General features: G+C 43.4%; 1 protein-coding gene and 1 long non-coding RNA gene across 2 annotated transcripts in view; one reads left to right on the top strand and one right to left on the bottom strand.

The window, feature by feature from the left end:
• The window catches only part of MYCBP2 (MYC binding protein 2), a 1,075,853-nt gene that overhangs the window by 453,053 nt on the left and 597,816 nt on the right, over positions 1-24,984 (top strand). The window contains 2 exon segments of the mRNA XM_029603038.1: positions 22,100-22,242; positions 24,012-24,112. Of these exon segments, the coding sequence (XP_029458898.1) occupies positions 22,100-22,242; positions 24,012-24,112 (244 nt within the window).
• LOC115092285 lies at positions 15,919-16,586 on the bottom strand. The gene is made up of 3 exons (XR_003856970.1): positions 16,535-16,586; positions 16,129-16,190; positions 15,919-15,966 (listed from the first exon to the last, which is right to left on the bottom strand). It is a non-coding gene; the product is annotated as an uncharacterized LOC115092285 (long non-coding RNA).

Raw genomic sequence — 24,984 nt, 5'->3', positions numbered from 1 at the left:
CACCTACTGGAATAACAGAAGAAGCTGGACTCCTACAGAGAAACTACATGTGAGCAGAAATACTGCACGTCAGTCACACACACATACAGGCAAAACAGAGACTGACCTTTACCTAATATAGAAACAAGAGACTACAAATTAGAAACAGAAACATTATTTATGCTTTTATTATTATTATTTATGCTTTTTCTATATCGGCATTCATGATACAATCATATCATGCCGGTTTACAGGTAACGGGGGTACAATAACCTTGAATATTAACAATTGGCGAGAAGCAAAAAGTTACAATAAAACAGGGGTGCTGGAACTGGGGGAAGAAGAAGACAAAGAAAGATTAACTCAACAGTAAGAGGAGCAATTATTTACATTGTGCTGAAAGAACATTAATTGGTTGCTGAGGGGAGTCAGTTAGTTTCGGGATAGGCTTGTTTAAATAACCAAGTCTTAAGTCTTTTTCTAAATGTTAATAGGCAGGGTTCCTATCTGAGATCCAGGGGAATGGCATTCCATATAGATGGTCCCGCTGTGGAGAAGGCCCGTTCTCTGAATGCTAGATGGTGTGTGGATTTGGTTGGGGGGACGTGCAGGGATCCTCTACAGGCTTCTCTGATGGGTCTGGATGAAGTGTGTAGTCTGAGTGGGACTAGAAGGTTGAGGGGCTTGGGTATGGATGGTTTTATGGATGATGGTGAGGGACTTGTATAGAATTCTGAAATATATTGGTAGCCAGTGTAGAATTTTGAGAACGGGAGAGATGTGGTCTCTTCTTCCGGTGTTTGTCAGGATTCTGGCTGTCGCATTTTGAAGCATCTGAAGAGGTTTGATGGAGGAGGAAGGGAGACCTAGCAAAATGGAGTTGCAGTAGTCTATCTTGGAGAACATTACGGCTTGGAGGACAGTTCTGAAGTCTTGAAAGTGAAGGAGTGGTTTAATTCTTTTTAGTACCTGCAGTTTATAGAAGCAATCCTTGGTTGTGTGGTTGAACGTTTTTAAATTCAAGCGGTTGTCTATTAATACTCCCAGGTCTCTTGCTTGGGTGACAAAGGTGTTAGATGGTACCTTTGTGGGGTATTACTGTCGTCCGGGGAGATGAGAAGTTCTGTTTTAGCTGAATTTAGTATCAGGTTTAGCTTAGTGAGGAGGAGGTTAATCTCTCGGAGGCAATTTTCCCAGTGCTCAAGTGTTTTAGTAATAGATTCTGTAATGGGGATCAAGATTTGCACATCATCGGCGTATAGGAAGTGTTTTAGTTTAAGGTTGGTTAGTAGCTGGCACAGTGGAAGGAGGTATATGTTGAAGAGAGTGAGGGACAGGGAGGAACCTTGAGGAACTCCTAGTGAGGAATTGATGCGAGGGGATTCTTTATTGTTGATTCTGACTTTTGTAGCCTCTGTTACTGAGGAATGTTTTGAACCATGTAAAGGCAGTTCCTGTTATTCTAATGTCAGGCGGTTGAGGAGGATGGAATGGTTTACGGTGTCGAATACCGCCGAAAGGTCAAGGAGAATTAGTAAAAAGGATTGTCCTTTGTCCAAACCCATGATGAGGTGGTCTCTCAAAGAGATGAGTAGGGCAAGAAACATGCAGACAAAACCAAAATAGAAAGCCTGAGAAACTAGACTCTGAACAGCGAAATACTGAAGAAAGAGCAAATACAAAAATATAAGAAATACATATTCCCAAAAATAGCATATTAAAATTGCTAAATCTCAAAATATATACAAGCCGTTGCAGCTGTTAACACGGGCAAGATGTTTGTTTTCCTGCGCATGCGCGGCACGTCGGTCAGCGCTCATTTATCTATATTGATTTTTTTTTACCTTTGTTGTCTGATCTTTGTATTTTTCTAATCAGGTAGTCCTGGTCTCTCTCCCATTTTTCTCTTGTTGCTCATTTCCTAATTACTTTTCAATGTCTCCTGCTATTGTCTTCTTCCCTTCCTCCCTCACAATCTCACACACACACACACTTTCTCAGACTCCCTCATTCACACAAGCTCTCTCTCATATGCTCTATACATACACACAAACTCTCACTCTACATAGAAATATATAGAAACATAGAAATGACAGCAGAAAAAGACCAATCGGCCCAGCCAGTCTGCCCAGCAAGCTCCCACACTTATTTTCCCATACTTAGTTGTTTCACCAACCACCAACTTCAGGGCCCTTGTTGGTAACTGTTTGATTCAAATTTCCTGCCACCCCCTGCCATTGAGTGAGCACAAAAGAAATAGATGCCTTAATCTTTTTCAATACTTTATTGATGCAGAGACGTTTCAAGTGAAATGCCCGACTCAGGCCGAGTTTCGCAGCTTGTAGCCGCTGCCTCAGGGGCTACAATTGAACAATCAACATTAACCAAATAAATATCTCACAATAAATATATTATTAAGATCTCTTAAATATTAAAAAGAATTTTATGTAAATTAATAAACATCCTTTTTAAACATTGCAAAGATCTAAAATCATCAAATCAGTTAGAAAAATAAATTTAAAAAATAGCAAATATAATATTAAGATCTCTTAAATATTAAAAGAATTTTATATAAATTAATAAACATTTTTAAACATTGCAAAGATCTAAAATCAACAAATCAAATTAAAAAATGAAATAGTTAATAATAAAATAGTGACATTAGATGAAACTTTACCTCCAAACTTTAAATCACTGATACTGTATGAACCACTTTGATTAAACAATATGCCATCGATGAATGAACAACTAAAAGAGAAACGACCACTTATTAAGAATGTATGAAATCTAGAAAATCATTTCCATGTGACAAATAGCCTTCATTATATATGCAAATTTCAAAATGTTTTAAATATCTATTAAAAATGGTGAAAAATATATATAGAAAAAATGATCTAAACTGTAGCTAGTATACCACATCACATTATTTGATTAATAAAAAAATCTTTTTTAAGCATTATTAAAGCAAACATTCAGGATTGAGAGCACATTAATAGCATCAATACCAATGTTTAATCACTAGTGCAAACTAGATCTTTAATTCATGCAGAGTCTGCACATCACTCATGATTCATGCCTGTCCTTATAGTATAACACAACCTCAACGGGAGAGTGTATCTGAATATCAGTAGCACTTCTTGAACAATAGTACAGACTGAATCATCATTTGGTACCACATCTACCACCATATTAAAATATACCAACGATTCTAAAATAATCTTTACGTGCAGTTACTTCAAGTCGCGTCTAATCAATCCTTTGAAATTTTTAGCGCTAAGCAGGCATCTGTAAAATTCAATTCCTGCAGGTTTGGGAATTGTATTCCAATTCTTACTGATCTAAAAAGATTTATTTGATACAATTCATCCCAGTGTAAAAATATAATTAATTTTTAGTGCCAAAACATGCATCAGTAAAATACAATTCCTGCCAATTTGAAAAAAAATTCCAATTCCTGCCGATCTTAAAAATGCATATATCTATGTGAATCACTTCCTCACAATGTAAAAACGTAGTTAATACCATGATTTGAATGAAAGGTATAAGAGCATATAGTTCAACTAAGGGACAGTAGATTCACGCTGGGTTTTGAATAAATTGTTAGCTAACTAGACGTTCTAAGCAAAGCTCTATGAGTTACAATCAATAATGAAAAAAGTTTATGTATTACCTTGAATGCAAAAAGTTCAAACCCAGATTTCTGTGACAAACCGCAGTCTCTGCTTGTGATAGATGTAAGCCGCGTTTCGGTAGCCATTTTTAAAAAGCCGGATTTGGCGCCAAAAAATAATTTTTTAAAAACATTAAGACTGAATAAAAAAGAAATTGTGTTGGTTCAAGATACATGAAATTAAATCTATATTCATTTGTGAAAATCGATTATTCAAAAGGTTTTAAAATTGTGAGTTGCTGTCAATCAAAAGTGGGCGTGGTTAATGTCCCGATTCTAACATGATCATTAGAATGATGCACTGAAGTCAGATAGAATGCTCTATTTTCCAAACGTCAAGACTGAATGAAAAAGAAATTGTATTGGTTTAAGATGCATTTGTGAAAATCAATTATTAAATGGACTTTTAAAATTGTAAAGCGCTGTCAATCAAAAAGTGGGCGTGGCTAATGTCCCGATTCTGACATGATCATTAGAATGGTGCACTAAAGTCAAGTAGAATGCTCTATCATATAATACTAAATCTAAGAACAGCAATTCACTTGTTGCAAACAAAAGAGAAATCACTAGCTCAGTGTAACAATGAATGTGAAACTTGTGAAGAATTTCAGTTTTTCTTAATTGTTATGTCTGTCATGTCTACTGGTATGGTATATGTCTTATCTTAAAAAATATATATATAATAAATATTAAAATATTTACTAATAACTTTCACACATATAAAAAGTGGTCGTTCTCAATCATCAACTTTAAAATTCTATAATTGATGAATAAAATTGAATTCAAATGGCAAAATGAACATTCGTTATAAAAATAAGACATATACCATACCAGTAGACATGACAGACATAATAACAATTAAGAAAAACTGAAATTCTTCACAAGTTTCACATTCATTGTTACACTGAGCTAGTGATTTCTCTTTTGTTTGCAACAAGTGAATTGCTGTTCTTAGATTTAGTATTATATGATAGAGCATTCTACTTGACTTTAGTGCACCATTCTAATGATCATGTCAGAATCGGGACATTAGCCACGCCCACTTTTTGATTGACAGCGCTTTACAATTTTAAAAGTCCATTTAATAATTGATTTTCACAAATGCATCTTAAACCAATACAATTTCTTTTTCATTCAGTCTTGACGTTTGGAAAATAGAGCATTCTATCTGACTTCAGTGCATCATTCTAATGATCATGTTAGAATCGGGACATTAGCCACGCCCACTTTTGATTGACAGCAACTCACAATTTTAAAACCTTTTTGAATAATCGATTTTCACAAATGAATATAGATTTAATTTCATGTATCTTGAACCAACACAATTTCTTTTTTATTCAGTCTTAATGTTTTTAAAAAATTATTTTTTGGCGCCAAATCCGGCTTTTTTAAAAATGGCTACCGAAACGCGGCTTACATCTATCACAAGCAGAGACTGCGGTTTGTCACAGAAATCTGGGTTTGAACTTTTGCATTCAAGGTAATACATAAACTTTTTTCATTATTGATTGTAACTCATAGAGCTTTGCTTAGAACGTCTAGTTAGCTAACATTAATTTATTCAAAACCCAGCGTGAATCTACTGTCCCTTAGTTGAACTATATGCTCTTATACCTTTCATTCAAATCATGGTATTAACTACGTTTTTACATTGTGAGGAAGTGATTCACATAGAGATATGCATTTTTCAGATCGGCAGGAATTGGAATTTTTTTTCAAATTGGCAGGAATTGTATTTTACTGATGCATGTTTTGGCACTAAAAATTAATTATATTTTTACACTGGGATGAATTGTATCAAATAAATCTTTTTAGATCAGTAAGAATTGGAATACAATTCCCAAACCTGCAGGAATTGAATTTTACAGATGCCTGCTTAGCGCTAAAAATTTCAAAGGATTGATTAGACGCGACTTGAAGTAACTGCACGTAAAGATTATTTTAGAATCGTTGGTATATTTTAATATGGTGGTAGATGTGGTACCAAATGATGATTCAGTCTGTACTATTGTTCAAGAAGTGCTACTGATATTCAGATACACTCTCCCGTTGAGGTTGTGTTATACTATAAGGACAGGCATGAATCATGAGTGATGTGCAGACTCTGCATGAATTAAAGATCTAGTTTGCACTAGTGATTAAACATTGGTATTGATGCTATTAATGTGCTCTCAATCCTGAATGTTTGCTTTAATAATGCTTAAAAAAGATTTTTTTATTAATCAAATAATGTGATGTGGTATACTAGCTACAGTTTAGATCATTTTTTCTATATATATTTTTCACCATTTTTAATAGATATTTAAAACATTTTTGAAATTTGCATATATAATGAAGGCTATTTGTCACATGGAAATGATTTTCTAGATTTCATACATTCTTAATAAGTGGTCGTTTCTCTTTTAGTTGTTCATTCATCGATGGCATATTGTTTAATCAAAGTGGTTCATACAGTATCAGTGATTTAAAGTTTGGAGGTAAAGTTTCATCTAATGTCACTATTTTATTATTAACTATTTCATTTTTTAATTTGATTTGTTGATTTTAGATCTTTGCAATGTTTAAAAATGATGTTTATTAATTTATATAAAATTCTTTTTAATATTTAAGAGATCTTAATATTATATTTGCTGTTTTTTAAATTTATTTTTCTAACTGATTTGATGATTTTAGATCTTTGCAATGTTTAAAAAGGATGTTTATTAATTTACATAATTCTTTTTAATATTTAAGAGATCTTAATAATATATTTATTGTGAGATATTTATTTGGTTAATGTTGATTGTTCAATTGTAGCCCCTGAGGCAGCGGCTACAAGCTGCGAAACTCGGCCTGAGTCGGGCATTTCACTTGAAACGTCTCTGCATCAATAAAGTATTGAAAAAGATTAAGGCATCTATTTCTTTTGTGCTCACCTGACGGTATCATAGATCGCCTACCTCTTTGCTTTCTTGGACCCCCTGCCATTGATGCAGAGAGTAATGTTGGAGTTGCATCAAAGGTGAGCATAAGGCTTAATGGTTAAGAGTAGTAACTGCCACATCAAGCAAGTTACCCCGATGCTTGTTCACCCAGACTGCACAGATCAATGCCTTGTTGGATGTTGTCTAAATGTAAATCCTGTTTTCCACATTTCCCCCTGCCGTTGAAGCAGAGAGCAACGCTGTATATGCATTCAAAGTGATGTATCAGGCTTAATTGGTTTAGGGTAGTAACCACCATAATAAGCAAGCTACCCCCACACTTATTTGTTTACCCAGTTTGTGAAGTTCAGTCCTTGTTGGTTGTTGTCTGAATGCAAATCATCTTTTCCACATTTCCCCTTGCCATTGATGCAGAGAGCAATGTTGGAGTTGCAGGGAATTGCATAGTAATTCCCTGCAACTCCAACCTTGCAACTCCAACCTTGCAACCTTCCCTGCAACTCCAACCGTGCAAAGGCTTATTGAGTAAGGGTAATAATCACCAGGTAGTAGCCTCCACTCCAGTAATCCACCCCCATGGCTCTTCTCTTCATTCCCATCCTCTTTCCTTTATGGATCCACAGTGTTTATCCCATGCCCCTTTGAAATCCTTCACAGTTTTAGTCTTCACCACTTCCTCTGGAAGGGCATTCCATGCATCCACCACCCTCTCCGTGAAGAAATACTTCCTGATATTGGTTCTTGGTCTTCCTCCCTGGAGCTTCAAATCGTGACCAATAGTTCTCACAGGACAAGCAGGATGGTAGTCCTCACATATGGGTGACATCACAGGATGGAGCCCAATCACGGAACACTTTTGTCAAAGTTTCTAGAATTTTGACTGGCACCTACTGGGCATGCCCAGCATAGCACTAAACCTGCAGCCAGCAGGGGTCCCTCTTCAGTCTTCTTTTTTCCGCGCAGCAGTAGCCACGCGGGTTACGGAGCTCCACAGAGATTCCTGACAGGAATTTTCCTCACGGAATTACTAAAAACTTTCGAATTTTTGACGCCACGGTACTCCGGTAAGTTTTTACTCGATTTCCGTCGAGTTTGGCCCTCGCGGCCTACTGGCCGTCGACCATACCGCGGCTACGTTTTTCAAAGGCCATGGCGTTGGGGTTCCATTGGTGCCCGGACTGTACTCGCACCATGACCATTACAGACCCACATAAACTCTGTGTAATGTGTCTCTGGTGCGAGCATGATGTCCTGACTTGCACCAAATGTGCCTTAATGACACCAAAAGGTCGCAAGGCCAGAATGGAGAAAATGGAACTTCTCTTCCGTTCTCAAACTCCAACGCTGTATATTGCATCGACATCGTCTGAACCGGCACCGTCCACTTCGCGCCAGTATCGGCCACCGGCCGGTGACTGTCCGGCGTCGAAGACTTCTCGGCCTTCAACTACCTCTGCTCCCCCTCTGGACCGAAGGGATCGTACAGAGAAATATCTGCATAGAACACCGCAAGTCTCGGACCATCAAGGAAGGAAAATCTTCGACCTCGCCATGGTCCGAGCCACCATCAAAGAAACCCTGTCCAGAAAAGGCACCAACCCTTTCTGCGACCGGGTCACCAAGGCAACCCACACCCGGATGGGTATCGGGAGCCGCGACTCCGCCTTTAATGGTGGTCCCTCCAGCTATGCCTCTGCCTCTTTCCTCCCTTTCCGGAGCTGGGGCTGCTTGCACCAGGTCTCCTTGAAGAACTGGACCAGATGGTTCAGGAGGCCATCGATAAGGCAATGCACAGACTCCAAGTTCCTCCAAAACCGGTGCCGATTGTGGAACTGACCACCGATCTGATTCCGGCAGCTCTGGCACCCCTGCTCTTGAAGATGGAAGCGCTTATAGCCGCTTTTCCACCGATGGATCCTTGGTCACTGATGGCTCCGATGCCCTCCCCGCTTACCCTGTCATCGGGAGGGGAAACACCGTTCCGCATTCCTCCATCGGGAGTCCTACCGATGCCGCAACCATCAATGCCAATGCGCCCATCAGCGCCACCGATCCATCCATCGATGCCATCGATGCCTGCACCGGTGCCCTCGATGCCTTCATCAGTGCCTCCAGCACTTCCCTCGATGCCTTCGGAGCCTAGACCGGGACCTTCAGGAATTCCATCGTCCCGTCCTTCTCAGGCTCCTAGAGGGGCAGGTCCTGATCCCTATGACTCCTGGACCGACTATTCTTCTCAAGACACAGATGACTTGCCATCGCCGCCTTCTACCGAAAGCAGGAAGCGTTCTCCTCCAGAGGGACCTATCCTTCATAAATTTTGTGAAGGAAATGTCTGAATTGGTTCCCTTCCAATTGAACAAGATGACAGGCATCAAATGATGGAGCTGTTACAATTCCTGGATGCTCCCATCCCTATCCACCAGGTTCTTTTAGATCTTCAAAAAGAACTGGGAACACCCTGGTTCTGTTGCTCCAGTCAACAGAAAAGCTGATACCACTTATTTGTCCAGTCATCCCCAGGTTTCCAGAAACCTCAGCTGGATCACCAATCTGTGGTTGTACAATCTGTCCAAAAAAGGGCAAAAAGATAAAAACCCCACTCTTCCTTTCCCCCAGGTAAGGAGCAGAAATTCCTGGATGCCATCAGCCGGCGTGTCTTCCAGGGATCGATGCTTATCTCTCGGATCGCCTCCTACCAGCTATATATGACCCAGTATAACAGGGTCTTATTCAAGCAGATACAGGACTTTGCAGGGTCCCTGCCTCAGCAATTCCAAGAACAACTTCTAACCCTAGTGCACAAGGGTTTTGAGGCTGGGAAGCATGAAATAAGACCTTCTTATGATACCCTGGAAGCGGTGTCAAAGATATCTGCAACTGCTATTTCCGCAAGAAGATGGGCCTGGCTTAAGTCTTTGGACTTGCGCCCTGAAGTACAAGACAGATTATCTGATCTACCCTGCATAGGTGACAATCTGTTTGGGGAACAGATTCAGCGGACGGTGGCGGAATTCAAGGACCATCATGAGACCCTACGCCAGCTCTCTCTGATGCCCTCTGAGTATTCCTCCAAACAGCCTTTCAGGAAGGATACTAAAAAGTTATTCTTCCGTCCAAAGAAGTCCTATCCACCACAGTCTAGGACTCGTTCCACGAGACCTTTCCAAAAGGCCCAGTCTTGTCAACCTCATAAACAAAGCCGCAAGCAGCTCCTCAGCCGGGCCCTGCTTCCGGTTTTTGACTCCAGCATAGAGAGCAGCAGCCAGTTTCCACTGCCTCAAATACCACTGGGAGGTCGATTGTGCCATTTCGACAACAGGTGGCACACAATCACCTCAGACCAGTGGGTCCTTACCATAATCTCTCAAGGGTAGCGCCTAAACTTTCTCTCCATTCCACCGGACTCCCCACCTCTACCGGCGTGGGGAACATCCGACCACTCACTACTCCTGGAGCAGGAGGTCTCCCTCCTCCTCCAGTCCAGAGTAATAGAACCAGTATCTTACTCTCAACAAAGCCTAGGAATTCTATTCCTGGTACTTTCTAATCCCCAAAAAATCGGGAGGCGTTCGTCCAATTCTGGACCTACGTGCCCTCAACAGTTACCTCCAACGAGAAAAGTTCAAGGTGGTAACCTTGGGTTCCCTCCTTCCTCTTCTGCAAAGAGGAGACTGGCTCTGCTCTCTCGATCTCCAAGATGCATACATGCACATTGCAATAAATCCATCTCATCGCAGGTTCCTGAGATTTCTAGTAGGCTCCAAGCACTATCAATACAGAGTGCTCCCATTCGGCCTGGCATCTGCACCACGAGTCTTCACCAAGTGCCTCATAGTAGTAGTAGCAGCCTTTCTCAGGACTCAAGGTGTTCACATCTAGCCCTATCTAGACGATTGGTTGATCAGGGCTCCCACTATGCAAGCAGCTCTGTCGTCCCTACGTCTTACTTCACACAATCTGATTTCGCTAGGATTTCTAGTCAACTACGCAAAATCCTGCTTAGTCCCATATCAAACTTTATCATTCATAGGGGCAGACTTGGACACCTTGCAGGCAAAGGCATTTCTGCCTTGACAGCGAGCTCTCACTCTCATCTTTCTCGCACACCAGCTACAGTCTCAGCAACGCATGAGTGCACGCCACTTCCTCATCCTCCTGGGACACATGGCGTCCTCAGTACAGGTTACCCCAATGGCCTGCTTGGCCATGAGAGTCATGCAGTGGTCTCTAAGGTCACAATGAACTCAGTCCGTCCAACCTCTATCAACCACTGTCCACATCACCGACTCACTCTGTCAGTCTCTAGCCTGATGGAAAAATCAGATCAATCTCCTCCAAGGCCTGCCCTTCCAGGCTCCAGACCCTCAAATCATTCTCACCAATGCTTCCAATCTCTGGGAGCCCATGTGGCCAATTTGCAAACACAAGGAACTTGGTCTCCAGAGGAAGCCAAACACCAATTTCCTGGAGCTTCGAGCAGATATGCTCTCAGGGTTTTTCAGGATCGCCTTTCCAATCAGGTCATCCTGATTCAGACAGACAACCAGGTGGCCATGTGGGACATCAACAAACAGGGAGGGACGGGATCCTTCCTACTGTGTCAGGAAGCTGCGCAGATATGGGCGGAGTCCCTCTCCCACTCGATGTACCTCAGGGCCACCTATTTGCTGGGAGTGGACAATGTGTTGGCAGACAACCTAAGTCGCGCTTTCCATCCGCACAAGTGGTCCCTCAACCCCCTTTCCCCGCAGCGCCCGGTTTCGCGGTCAGCTTTACTGGCAGCAGGGGGAGGGAAGGGACCCGATACAGATAACACGGATACAGAGGACTCCTGCTCCTCTTTTTCATCTGAATTTATTCTCGCAATGCACGGGGCCTTTAAGGCCTGCAAAGCCTGCAAGAGACGGTCTTCCCATCAGGCATCCCCAGGGATCCCACTCTCGGTGGGCGCGTCTCGGCCAAGTTCAGAGGAGAAGGAGGGAGCCTCCAAATCCAAGCGGCCTCTACGGGCCCTTCCCCCCAGGGAGGACACGGAGTCCTCTGACGACTCGGCGGATCCCGAGGATCATGGGGTCCCCTCTCCACCCCCAAGGGGGGCAGAAGGAGATGGCATACCTGCACAGGGGGCAGTGCGGCAAAATCAGATGTCCAAGGGGGATGACCTAAGGGTGATACGCCTCTTCTGATGGGAGGAACTGCCCCCCCTTATTCCCGCCATTTTGGGGGAGTTAGGGATCGCTACTCCACCTGCGGAGTCTAGGCTTGGCTCAATGGGATCCAGTGTTGCTGGGTCTGAGTGGCCCCCCTACCACTTTCCCTTTTCACTTCTCTTCGGACCTTCTCTTTCGGGAATGGGATACCCCGGACCTAGGCCTGAAGGTCACGAAGGCCATGGATAAACTCTATCCCTTGCCAGAGGAGGCTCTGGAAGTGTTGCGGGTGCCGAAAGTGGATGCCACGGTTTCAGCGGTAACAAAGAGGATGACTATTCCGGTCACGGGCACTATGGCATTGAAGGATCTTCAGGATCGCAAGTTGGAAATCCAGTTGAAGAAGATTTTCGAAGTTTCCACCCTGGGGGCCCAAGTGGCGATCTGTAGTAACTTCGCCCTAAGGGCAGGCCTGCGTTGGGTACAATTACTCGCCAACGAGGGCCTGTCGGAGGAAGAAGCCAGACAGGCCGGACGTCTTGAGGCAGTCGTGACCTACAGTGCGGACGTTCTGCACGATCTCCTTAGAACTTCGGCTCGCTCCATGGTGTCCGCTGTCTCAGCCAGACGTCTCTTGTGGCTAAGGAACTGGTCGGCGGACGATGCTTCCAAGTCTCACCTGGGTTCCTTACCCTTTAAGGGAAAACTGCTTTTCGGTAAAGAATTGGATGATATGATACAGTTACTGGGTGAAAATAAAGGATACCGTCTGCCGGAAGACAAGTTGCGTTCCAAGGGGTCCTTTTCGTCCTGCTCTAGATTTAGGAGTAACCGTAAGTCTCGGGCCCCTTGGTCTAGTACACCCTCAACCTCCTTTTGTCCGGGAGGGGGTAGACAGCAGCCTCGGTCCTTTCGGGGAAGGCGTTTTGGTAGACCTGCTTCCACCTCTTCCACCCCTGGCGGCAAGTCGGCACAATGATGGCCTGCCGGTCCATCCCTTGGTGCCGAAGGTAGGGGGCAGGCTATCCCTCTTTTACGAGGCATGGACCACGATTACGACAGACCAGTGGGTACTCTCGGTGATAAGACATGGCTACGCGTTAGATTTTGCTCGCCATCCCAGTCCGAGGTTCTTTCCATCCCCGTGCGGGCACGCAGACAAATGAAGAAGCGGTTCATCAGACGTTGGTCTGGTTGGTAAACCTGGGGGCCATTGTCCCAGTTCCGCCTTGGAGCAACGAAGAGGACACTACTCCCATATACTTCATCATTCCAAAGAAAGAGGACTCCTTCAGGCCCATTCTCGACCTAAAGGAGGTCAACTGCTGCCTGTGGATACCACACTTTCGCATGGAGACTCTGAAGTCCGTGATTGCTTCGGTGCGACCGGGAGAGTTCCTGGCCTCGCTGGATCTTACGGAGGCGTACCTTCACATTGGGATCCGGAAGGATCACCAGAAATATCTCAGGTTCTTTGTGTTGGGAAAACATTACCAATTTCAAGCATTACCGTTCGGGCTCGCGACGGCCCCCAGAACTTTCACCAAGATAATGGTGGTAGTAGCGGCGCAGTTGCGACAAGAGGGTCTATTAGTTCATCTGTACCTGGACGATTGGTTGATCCAAGCAAAATCTGAGGAGCTTTGTCGCTCAGCAATTCAGCGAGTCCTACAACTGTTGCACTCCCTCGGCTGGGTGGTCAATACGGCCAAGAGTCATCTCGATCCATCTCAGTCTCTGGAATTTTTGGGAGCGTTATTCGACACGCGGCAAGGCAAGGTTTTTCCTGTCCGTAGACCGCTGTCGCAAATTATGAGGGCAGGTCTCGCCCTGCTACAGATGCAGCCGCCGACGGTGTGGGACTATCTGCAGTTGATTGGTTCCATGGCATCCACACTAGAACTGGTTCCGTGAGCTTTCGCGCACATGCGTCCCTTACAATCTGCATTGCTTTCCCCGCTGGAGCCCAGTTTCCGAGCAGTTCCATCTTCCGTTACCTCTAACGGCTATGGCGCGGTCCAGCCTGGGATGGTGGTTGCACTCGGACAATCTTCTCAAGGGGGTTTTGATTGTGGCTCTGGATTGGACAATGGTCACTACAGACGCGAGCCTCTCCAGCTGGGGAGCGGTGTGTTTGCGTCAGTCAGTGCAGGGACGCTGTCCACGACAGAGTCTCACTGGTCGATAAATCGCCTGGAGACCAGGGCGGTACGCCTGGCTCTGCGGGCCTTCCTCCCTCTAGTTCAGGGAATGTCGGTCAGGGTCCTCTCCGACAATGCGACAACGATGGCTTACATCAATAGTCAGGGGGGGACCCGGAGTCACCCGCTGGCGTTGGAAGCTCGGCTCCTACTGCAATGGGCGGAGCGGCAGCACCTCAGCATCGCCGCGTCTCACATCGCAGAGGTAGACAACATTCACGCGGATTTTCTGAGCAGACATCAGCTCGACCCTGGAGAATGGGAGCTGACGGACAGAGCCTTCCAGCTCATCTGTGACAGGTGGGGACAGCCAGCCATGGATCTGATGGCGACCTTTCAGAATGCCAAGGCTCCACGCTTCTTTGCCCGGCGCAGAGAACTGGGGGCGGAAGGAGTGGACGCCTTGGTGCTGCCCTGGCTGACATCAATCCTTCTGTATGTTTTTCCCCCTTGGCCTCTAATAGGCAAGGTCCTTCGTCGCATAGAGAGTCACCCTGCAGAAGTTATCTTGGTGGCCCACGAGTGGCCTCAGCGGCCGTGGTTTGCAGACCTCATCAACCTAGCGGTAGAAGCTCCACTACATCTCCCGGCGTTACCGAATCTACTTCATCAGGGACCTGTCTGTTTCGATCAGGTAGATCGCTTTTGTCTAGCGGCATAGCTTTTGAGAGGCGCCGTTTAAGAGGCAAAGGTTATTCGGATGCAGTGGTGTCCACTCTTCTTTGGTCGTGCAAGACCTCGACTTCTTTGTCATATATTAGCGTTTGGAAAGTGTTCGAGTCATGGTGTGCTTCTTGGATGGTTCAACCTACTCAGGCGGCCATTTCTGATATTTTAGCCTTTCTTCAGGACGGTTTAGCCAAGGGGCTGTCTTGTAGTTCGTTCCGTGTACAGGTGGCTGCCCTCTGTTTTTTACGGGGCACGATGGAAGGGAGGACGTTGGCATCTCATCCTGATATTGACCGTTTCCTGAAGGGGGCAAGGCATTTACGTCCACCGCTGCTTGCTCCTTGTCCTTCCTGGAACCTAAATGTGGTTCTCAAAGCCTTGTGTACACCCCCCGTTTGAGCCTCTGAAGAGGGCGACTCTGAAGGATCTCACTTTGAAAGTCGTATTTTTGGTGGCAATCACTTCGGCTAGGCGGGTTTCTGAACTTCAGTCATTGTCCTGTAGGGAACCCTTCTTGCGTATCTCTGAGTCTGGAGTTAGTCTCCGGACGGTTCCTTCCTTTCTACCCAAAGTAGTTTCTTCCTTTCATCTGAACCAGTCGGTGGAGCTTCCAGCGTTTTCTCATATAGACAGATCGGATACTCTTTCCAGGGATTTGAGGAAGCTGGATGTGCGTAGGGTCCTCTTACGCTACCTGGAAGTCACTAATGGTTTTCGGGTTTCGGATCACCTCTTTGTTCTTTGGAAGGGTCCTAAGAAGGGTAATATGGCATCCAAGACCACCATCTCGTGGTGGTTGAAGGAAGCCATAAATTTTGCATACCTTTTAGCTGGTCATCCCTTGCCTTTGGGACTGAAGGCGCACTCTACTCGCTCCCAGGCGGCTTCCTGGGCGGAGTGTCAGCAGATCTCCCCGCTAGAGATCTGTAGAGCAGCGACTTGGAAATCGTTGCACACGTTCGCACGTCATTATCGTCTGGATGTACAGGACTCCAGGGAGGGCAATTTCGGAGCAGGCGTGTTGAGAGCGGGCCTCTCCGTTTCCCACCCCAAGTAGTTGAGCTCTGGTACATCCCAGGAGTCTGGACTGATCCGGTACGTACAGGGAAAAGAAAATTAGGTCTTACCTTCAATAATTTTCATTCCTGTAGTACCAAGGATCAGTCCAGAGTCCCTCCCACTGCTGTGTTAAGTTCGGAAAGGCTGAAGAAACAGCAAGGAAGGCTGTCTAACAAAGCCGTGAGGGCGACAAAACAGGATTAGCAGCCAGATGTCCAAATGATTTCCTTTATTGGGTAGTAACACGAATATATGAACAATGCCCAACTCTGGCCGAGTTTCGCCCTCTTACAATGGGGCTACATCAGGGGCTACAACATACAATAACACATACTTGTAAATAATAAAAAATAATAAGAACATAACTGAAACACACAATTAAAATGGTAACATGAAAATGTGGTGTAAATATGAATTATGACACAGCATATAAGTGTGAAAATGAGAATAACAATTACATTTGTGGTCTTTACCTCTACTTGAGTCGTGTTATGATGACAATCCAAGTCTTAAAAAAGACTGTGCAACAAAAGGTCTGTAAATTAAATGTATAAATTCATTGAAAACAAATATTGAATCTTAAAAATTCTAAAAAATATATTTATAGACCTTTCAAAAAACATCAAAGCTGGCATGATAAAAAGATTATTGGTATTAACCATATTAAAAATAGAGCACTAAACAAATATAATTATAACAGGTAGTGAAAATTAAATAGAATGAAATAAATAATATTTGCACCATTTGTTAATGTGATTTCCACTAAAAACAACTTGTTAAACGGTATTAAGAAAATTTATATGAAAGATGAATTTTAAAAAACTTAATGTTATATATCAATAAATGAGTGCTGCACTCTGTATTGGAGTATGTACTCACTATTGGAAAGGCTGGTTAAACTCTCAATGACAGCGGTACCTCAGTTTCTTATTTCATGAACAACACAAGGGTTGCAAATGTGCCGAAATCTTGTTTGGGAAGATTGAAAAATTAAAAAAGAAAATAATTCCTACGTGAATAGGCGAATGAAGATTACATGGGACGGGGCAGGCCAGGACAGTGGCATTGATTGCTGTCCTGGAGCCTCGCGCACTGGCCAGTTGCCAGCGCATGCAGCTTACTTCAGCTTGGGCCTGAAGTAAGTTTGAAGGAAAAAAGACAAGGGAAAAAGGTAGGAATTAGGGGAGGAGAGGGGAAGGGGAAGTTCTCTCTCAGTCCACTGGAGAAGGCTGCAATGCATCGCTGCACAAATTTTGCAAAACTGTCGTGTGTCGTCCCCCCCCCCCTTTGTGCACCTGGATTACAAAATCTGGCGCGCATATGTGCGTGGCCCGCCAATTTCATAACATGTGTGGGCCAGCGCACACGTTATAATAATGTCGCATCCATGTGAGCGCGCCGGGTAGCGCGTGCACATGGACGCGCACGCCTATTAAAATCTACCCCTTAGCTGGGTTGTAATAGAATTACCAAGGCTCTCAATTGCTTCCCAAATAGAATTCAGTTATCTGTGTGGGTTTTACCAGAGAAACTGTTGAACTGTAAATGGAGCCACCGCTGCTGGAGCTGAGTAAAAGAGAAGTCTTTCTTTTTCCATGCTTTGCCTTCCCAAAGTTGAGAATCTGGTTAATTCACGGAGAGAGAGTCTCGCTCACTGTCTGTCTTCTTACTGCTTGGAGAAGCACTTCTGTCAGGAACACAAGGTTGCCGACGACGTCAACCCGTGTCCGTACAAAGCGTTTATCCAGGTCCCGGGTTGCATCAGGGTTGGCTGGTGCAGTTCTCATCATTGGGGACAAGGAGATGAATGAGTCGGGGGGAGAAACTTATCCCTCTTCCACAACTTCAAATCCCAGCGATTCTACCCTGCATAGGGCTGAGACAGGGTTGCTGGGGAGGGACCCCAGGGTAAATCCTTTCCTTTCCCTCCTTTTGCAGCCTGAATGGGGCATTTTGAGTAAAAAAAAAAAAAAAAATTGTATAGGCGGAAAAGCTCACATCATTAATGCTTAGATGTCATCTTGGATCCAGCCTGTAAATGTTTTTAATAAAATAAGTATAAGAAATGTCCAGTTTAAATGTGGGTTTGGTTAAGGGAGTGGCTAGCCTTTCATGCAGCAATCAACTGAGTAACCACAATGCACAGTACCAAAGATATGGTTTTGGTTTGTTTTGGGGTTTGTTTTTTTTTACTCAGTAGTTCCTCCTCCTCCTTTTCACTTTCAGCTCAATCAGAACCATGGGTGAGATCGGATACTCTGAGTCCTCATTTTAAACTTTCTGTGTATTTTTCACTTATTTTTTATTCTCTCTCCCCCCCCCCCCCCCTCCAAGCACACCTAGTGCGGGCATTGCAGTGACAATTCTGGGTCACTGGTCATGTACTAAGGTTTCTTCTAGAATTTGGCAAGCATGGGCCCTGAATCTGGTCACTAGATATTGCCTTTAATCAATGGCCATGACATTCTCCTCTCCAATGGCTGAGAGAATTTTTTTTTTTTTAGATGAGACATCAATATGTTCTCTATCTTTAAAGGAAAGTCAGCTGAGGCATTTCTTATCTTTTGGAGATTATTATACAGACAACAAACAACCAACAAGAACTGAATTGCATAGGCTGGGTAAGCAAATAAGCATGGGAGTAGCTTGCTTATTGCTGGGGTTACTACCCTGAACCAGTTAAGCTTGATACTTCACTTTGATGCAGCTCCAAGCACTGCTCTCTATATCAGTGGCGGGGGTGGAAGGTAACTAGAACCAAAAAGTTACTAATAAGGGCCAAGAGTAACAGATAAGTATGAGAAAAAAATGTGTGAATACTTGCTGGGCAGACTGATGGGACGTTTGGTCTTCTGCCGTCATTTCTGTTTCTATGTTTCTAAGATGTTAGAGCAGGGGTCCGCGGACCAGGACTGGGCCGTTGGGGTTTTTTTGCCGGTCCGCGGCGCCGCCAAGCACCGGCTGGTGTGTCGCGTGCGCCCCGTCTCTCCCGCTGCTCTTCCTTCCCTGTTGCCGTTGCCGCCGGGCTATCAGCACTTTCAAGCCCAGTGGAAACGGCAGCAGTGCTAGAAGAAGCTGTGGCACCTGTGGCTGGCCCCCCCCCCCGTGAACCGGAACAGGAAGTGATACACAGAGCGGTACGCGGGAAGGAGAAAGGCCATGCCGCATGGAAAAGTAGCGGCGGCAGCAGCATCGGCCCCCAAGCAATCAAAGCAGACGGTAATTGGGAAAGGAGAGAGCAGAATGAGCCTCCCGTGGCCGATGGGGTTCTTCTTGGCCTGCGGGGGCTGGAGGAGGGGGCTGATGCAGCTACCATTTGTGCTCGGGGGGGGAGGAAGTGAGTGAGAGAAAGAGAGAAGCAGCCAGTCAGCATGCCTGTGTGTGATTGAGAGAAACTGGTCAGAGAGCTGATGTGTGTGTGTATATGTGAGAGACAATGAAAGTGATTGCTCAGGGAGATGACTGATGTGTATGTGAGAGTGTGAGACAGTCAGGGAGGTGACTGATGTGTGTGTGTGTGTGTGTGAGAGAGAGAAAAAGCATGGAAGTAAGAAATCTGGGTATGTGAGAAAGCATGGGCGTAAGAAGTCTGGGGGGGGGGGGGTGGTGTGTGTGAAAAAAAGCATGGGAGTGAGAAGCCTAATTATGTGAGAGAGCATGGGAGTGGGAAGCCTGTGTGTGTGTGCATGAATGAGAGAGAGAGACTGGTTGGTAAGGTGACTGTGTGTGTGAATGTGAGAGAAAAAGACTGGTGTGTGTGGATGTGAGAGAGAGAATATGATTCAGAGAATGAGAAGCCTGTGCACGTGGAGAGTGAGCATGGAAATGAGAGAGACTGGTGTGTGTGTAACAGAGAGAAAGTGATTATGGGAATGAGAAGCCTGTGCATGTGAAGAGTGAGCATGGGAGTGAGAAACCTGGTGTGTGTGAGACAGCATGGGAGAGAGAAGCCTGTATATCTGAAAGAGAACATGGGAGTGGGAAGCCTGTGTGTGTGTATGCATGAGAGAGATCAGGTGACTGGTGTGTGTGTGTGTGAGAGAGAGAGAGAGAAAGAAAGTGATTATGGGAATGAGAAGCCTGTGCATATGAAGAGTGAGCATGGGAGTGAGAAACCTGGGTGTGTGTGACACACATCATGGGAGTGAGAAGCCTGTATATCTGAAAGAGAACATGGGAGTGGGAAGCCTGTGTGTGTGTGTGAGAGAGAGAGAGAAAGAAAGTGATTATGGGAATGAGAAGCCTGTGCATGTGGAGAGAACAAGCATGGGAGTGAGAGACTGGTGAGTGTGTGTGTGTGTGTGTGTGTGTGTGAGAGAGAGACAGAGAAAGTGATTATGAGAGTGAGAAGCCCATATATGTAAGTAGAACACGGGAGTGGGAAGCCTGTGTGTGTGTATGGCATGAGAGAAACTGTTCAGGAAGGTGACTGGTGTGTGTGTGCCAAAGACTGTTTGGGAGATGATTGGTGTGTGAGAGACAGAAACTGGTCATGGGGGCATGACTGGTATGGTGCGCGTGTGTGTGTGTGTGTGTGTGAGAGAGACATGGGTACTAAGGAAGAGGACCATAAGTATAGAGCTTAGCTTCTACTGCTGCTTCTGGTGTGTGCCATGGCCTGCATGGAAGGGGAGTAGAAAAGCTGCTGGAGGGGGTAAGTAAAGCTGGCTTTTTAAGTTTATTTTTCATGATTGACTGCCATTTTAATTATGTGATGTCTGCTTTTTTGAAATATTTTATTGGTGTTTGGAGAATGTTTAATAGTTTTTATGAGTTTTTAATTGTTGGATGTTATTCTGTTCATAACTGTTTTGAAACATTTATTCTGCTTATTAGTATAGTTTTACAATTATTTCTGTGTGGGGATCTATAGCTGCTTGCTAGTTCTGTTTTCCTAATAAGAGGTGTATTGGTTTTTAGGGCCTGATTTAATATTTGTAGTGTTGCCTTTTCATAGATAGGGTTGCTCCTGTTTGAGTGTATTCCATAATACAGGTGTAACTGTGTGTGGATTAGTTTATGTGCATTACTACAGATCCTGGGAGTATGTTAGGTCGGTTCTGTGTCAGTTACCGAGATGAGATATTTTACTAGCATGTAAGCGTTTGTATCGGTCTTATTTGTTGTGTTTCCTCAAGAGGACATGCATTGGTGGTAAACTGCTGTCTTTTCATAAGTAGGGCTATTGAGCCTGGAAGTAGAAGGAGTTTGAGTTGCTGTTACTGAGATGACACCAGAACCAGAATATCTTTTTTGTAGGGTGAGTTGTATGGGGAATGTCATAATTCTGCTTTACATCCATTATTGTGGGTCAGGGTGGTTCCCGTGGATGCAAACTGTACTTTTACATCTAGCCCCGTGACGATCATGGGTCAGTGTGTCATGCATGTGAGAACCTATGGTGAGTTGAGTCACATTCACATTATAAATGTCATAATTAAATAAGTGTGCACTAAAATCCAACCTCCTCCATAACCCCACCCCCACCCCGCCCTGCCGTGCCATGGACAAATGGTCTTGCTTGAAGCTGGTCCCTGGTGCAAAAAAGGTTGGAGGACCACTGTGTTAGAGCATCTGGAGCTGGTGGGCTGAAATTCTGTTCTGTAACATAGATTGAAAGAAAATACCTTTTCTAACAGTAGTTCCCAGTAATTTTGTTTCTATTCCAAGTGAAGCACTGGAATGTGTTCGATTTTTTTGCATTTTTTACAGTAAACTCTATCACTACAGATTCTTATGATAGCTGGATTTTCTTATGTCTACAAATTAACAAAGCAAACAGCACACCCCTGTGGATCCTCCCTACCCTTGCCCCTTCTGTGGGCATGGTCGGCTTTGATTATTGTACCCATAGGCAGGGGACCATGGGTGGGAGATTTTTCCCCAGAAATTGGACAGCAGCAAATGAAGTCTGTGTTTAGGGTGCCCTTATATTTTGGCACCCAAGGTACGTGCTTATGCTTAAATCTGGCTCTGCCTGTGGGATCTCTGGTGATGAAAGGGCCAGGTGCGATCCACAGTCACTCCTGCTCTGCTGGCTGTGGCTGAAAAATGGCTCTGGCCAGCATCAAATTGTTTTATAGCTGAGATTTTTCCTGCTCTTTATCAGACCTCCACAGAAGGGGTAAAGAGGGGTAACGGGGGCTATGAGGGGTTGTTTCTTTTTGTTTTAGGGTTTTTAAATTTTAATGTTTGGTTTGGCAAAGAGCCAAACTGAAATAAACATTAAACTGAAACAAAAACTTTCCCATACACATTCCTAATATTTTGCTAGTACTATTCTTGTACCCAGGTAGTGTGGTCAGTCATTTTCAATCTTAAAATTAGTAGTAATTTTTATTTGTCTTAGTTAAATTTAACCTTTTCCAATTCCACATATTCTAGTGTTCACATATGGCAAATGTATGTTTGGCTCATTATTACTAAATCACATATCCTTTCCAGGAGTGAATATGATGGAGACCTGCAGTCCCAGCTTTTGAGTAAAGCTAATGAAGAAGATAAAAACTGCAGCAGAGTGCTCTCTGTTGTGAATGCTGTTGTGCGAGCTGCTAAAGACCTTTTACACAGGGCCCTTGCTGTTGATGGTAAGACAAGATTTGTTATTTTGGTCTGTCATTCTATATAAAAGTAGCAACAGCTAGGATGGAGGCAGGGCAGATTATACAGTCATTACTGGGTTATCTGTTAGAGTACCTGGATGAAAGTTCAAGAATTTGGAGCATAGGGATAAAAAATAGGCAGCAGGGGAAGATAATTGTTTTAATGAAGATTTTAAACAGGTCAGACCATTTTGGTGAGCAGTGTGGAAGGACAGAAATGTGCTAGTTTCTCATCAGTCTGTCCAGCTGAAGAGACTTCATGGCAAAATGTGCTTGCAAGGGGCAGGCTTGTTGTACTGAAGAAGATAGCTTTCTGTCAACATACTTTGATATGCTACATTAAAATGTTGACAGAACACTATGATGTGTTCTATAGAACTGTATTCCCTTAGGAGGCAAAAATATAACACACAAGCCTCACCTTTGTATGAATAAATTGGCAGTTAAAGGCAGAAAGATACTTGCTGCACAGGGAGAGGAATATTCAGCAGAAAAAGGGAAGTGATATTGCCCTTGTATAGGTCCCTGTTGAGACCTCACTTGAAATAATGTACAGTTCTAGAGACCGCACCTTCAAAAGGATATAATCAAATCTATTCAGAGGTTGGTTACTAAAATGTTCATTGGTCTTCATTCTAAAGCATATGGGGATAGACTTAAAGATCTAAACACGTATACCCTAGAGGAAAGGTGAAATGGTGAGACATGATAGAGACATTCAAATATCTCAAAGATTTCCATGCACAGGAGGTGAGCCTTTTTCAATGGAAAGGAGGCTCTAGAATGAGGGGTCAAGAGATGATGGTGAAAGGGGGAGGACTCAGGAAATATTTCCTTACAGAGAGGGTGGTAGATATGTGGAACAGCCTCCCAGTGGAAGTGGTGGAGACAAAACAGTTTCACAATTCAAGAAAGCATGGGATAAATACAGGGGATCTCTAAGGGAGTGATGAGAATTATAATGCTAAATTAATTGGACGAATGGGCCATACGGTCTTTTTCTGCCGTCATATTTCTCTGTATTTTGTGGAGAGTATGCCCCAGTATTTGAAGTTATCTGTGCCTTACTGCTGTGATACATAAGCATCATCATAATTGTCTACTGATCTAACAGTACATGGAGATGATAATTTTTAATAAAGTGGTATTTCAAACTTTAGTATCTAAAAATAATAAAATTTTCCCCCAAGCATTAGGGAGTCTGAAGTATTCTGATAAATTTCTGATGCATTTTTTCAGTAAAGAAGGAGAAAGAATCTCTGAAAGCTTTTGTGCATTATTTTAGTATCTTTTTTTATATTATTCCAATAGAAAGGTATCTATGCCTGCCCAGAGGCATGGAAAGCTTACAGGGGAGTGAGTTCTGGAAGCATCAATTGTTTCTGTGCTGGAATTGCTATGGAAATTGGTGAAATTGTGGTACTGAGTGTCTGAAGCTTCTTGCTAAAAAGAGAAATCTTCAAAACAGCAAAATGCTGTGGTACTTTACAAGATTTATTTAATTAAGTTCTGTGTTTTTGGAGGTTTTTTGTTTTTATCCTTGAAGCCATGCAGTAAAACTGACACAATGTAGTATTTTCCTGTGATTTTATGGTCTTTTATCCATTGTTGTGCAATTAATATAATTTTTATGTGAATATATGTATTAAAATAAATATGCTAAAATAATTTTTTTATAAGTTAAACTGGAAAATGGTTTAATTTACAGGAAACTGGACATGGAAATTATAATCAAAGTATCCTTTTCTTTTTAGCTGATGACATTCCAGAACTGCTGAGCTCTTCCAGTCTGTTTTTCATGCTTCTTCCCCTCATAATAGCATATATAGGACCAGTAGCTGCAGCCATTCCCAAGGTATGTATAACTACTGGTTTGCAAGTATGATTCCCTAATATCAAAGCCCACAGTTTTCTGGATCAGCTAAAGAGTGGATTATGCATCGAGTTAAAAAAAAAAACAAACCAAAAAACTCAATGCAACAAATTTTGCACCTCTAACATATTTGCATGATTTTGCAAGTGGTTATAGATTTACTATAAATAAAAAGTAATTTCTATTGAAATATGTCATGCATGAAATGGGGAAGTGTACAGAGTCCTGATTTATCAAGTGGCCGTAATGAGGCATTAGTAAATTTGAGGCCATTTAAAACAGTGGAGGAAGGCTTGTCAGGTAGTAATGAGAAATTGGAAAACATCATGGAAAGTCATGTGCAAATGATTATGTATTTGTATTATTTGATGTTCTTTTGTAAATTGCCTGGGGTTACTTCTAGAAAAGCATTTAAGAAATCTGATCACAGTGTGTCCAGCAAATTAATTGACCTATAAGCCATGATGGTGGAAGATTTATTGATATGGTTTAGGTAACTGAAACATAGATCAGTGATAAGTTTGGGATCAGTATACCATGGTATAGCCTTCAGAAAGGAAAGAATAGATTAAAAAGGGGGTGAGGGAGGAGTTGCTTTGTATATTAGGGAAAAAATTCATAGAGATACCAACTGAGCAAAGAGCTGAGTTTGTGGGCTGTCCTGAAAAAACCTAGAAATTTTAATATCAATGTAATTATAATCTATAGGTGCCATTACAAGAAGAAACATTAAATATGGACAAGATAGAAGCCTTACAAAATGTAGCATGCAGTAGTGAGGTGCCACCATGGGGGACTTACAATATACCAGATGTAAAATGGAGAATGCTAGTTATGGGATGAATTTACAAGTA

This window comes from Rhinatrema bivittatum, chromosome 5, assembly GCF_901001135.1.
Source record: "Rhinatrema bivittatum chromosome 5, aRhiBiv1.1, whole genome shotgun sequence".
NCBI lineage: Eukaryota > Metazoa > Chordata > Amphibia > Gymnophiona > Rhinatrematidae > Rhinatrema > Rhinatrema bivittatum.
Note: the sequence above shows the minus strand (reverse complement) of the source record. Positions and strands in the feature narration are given on the sequence as shown.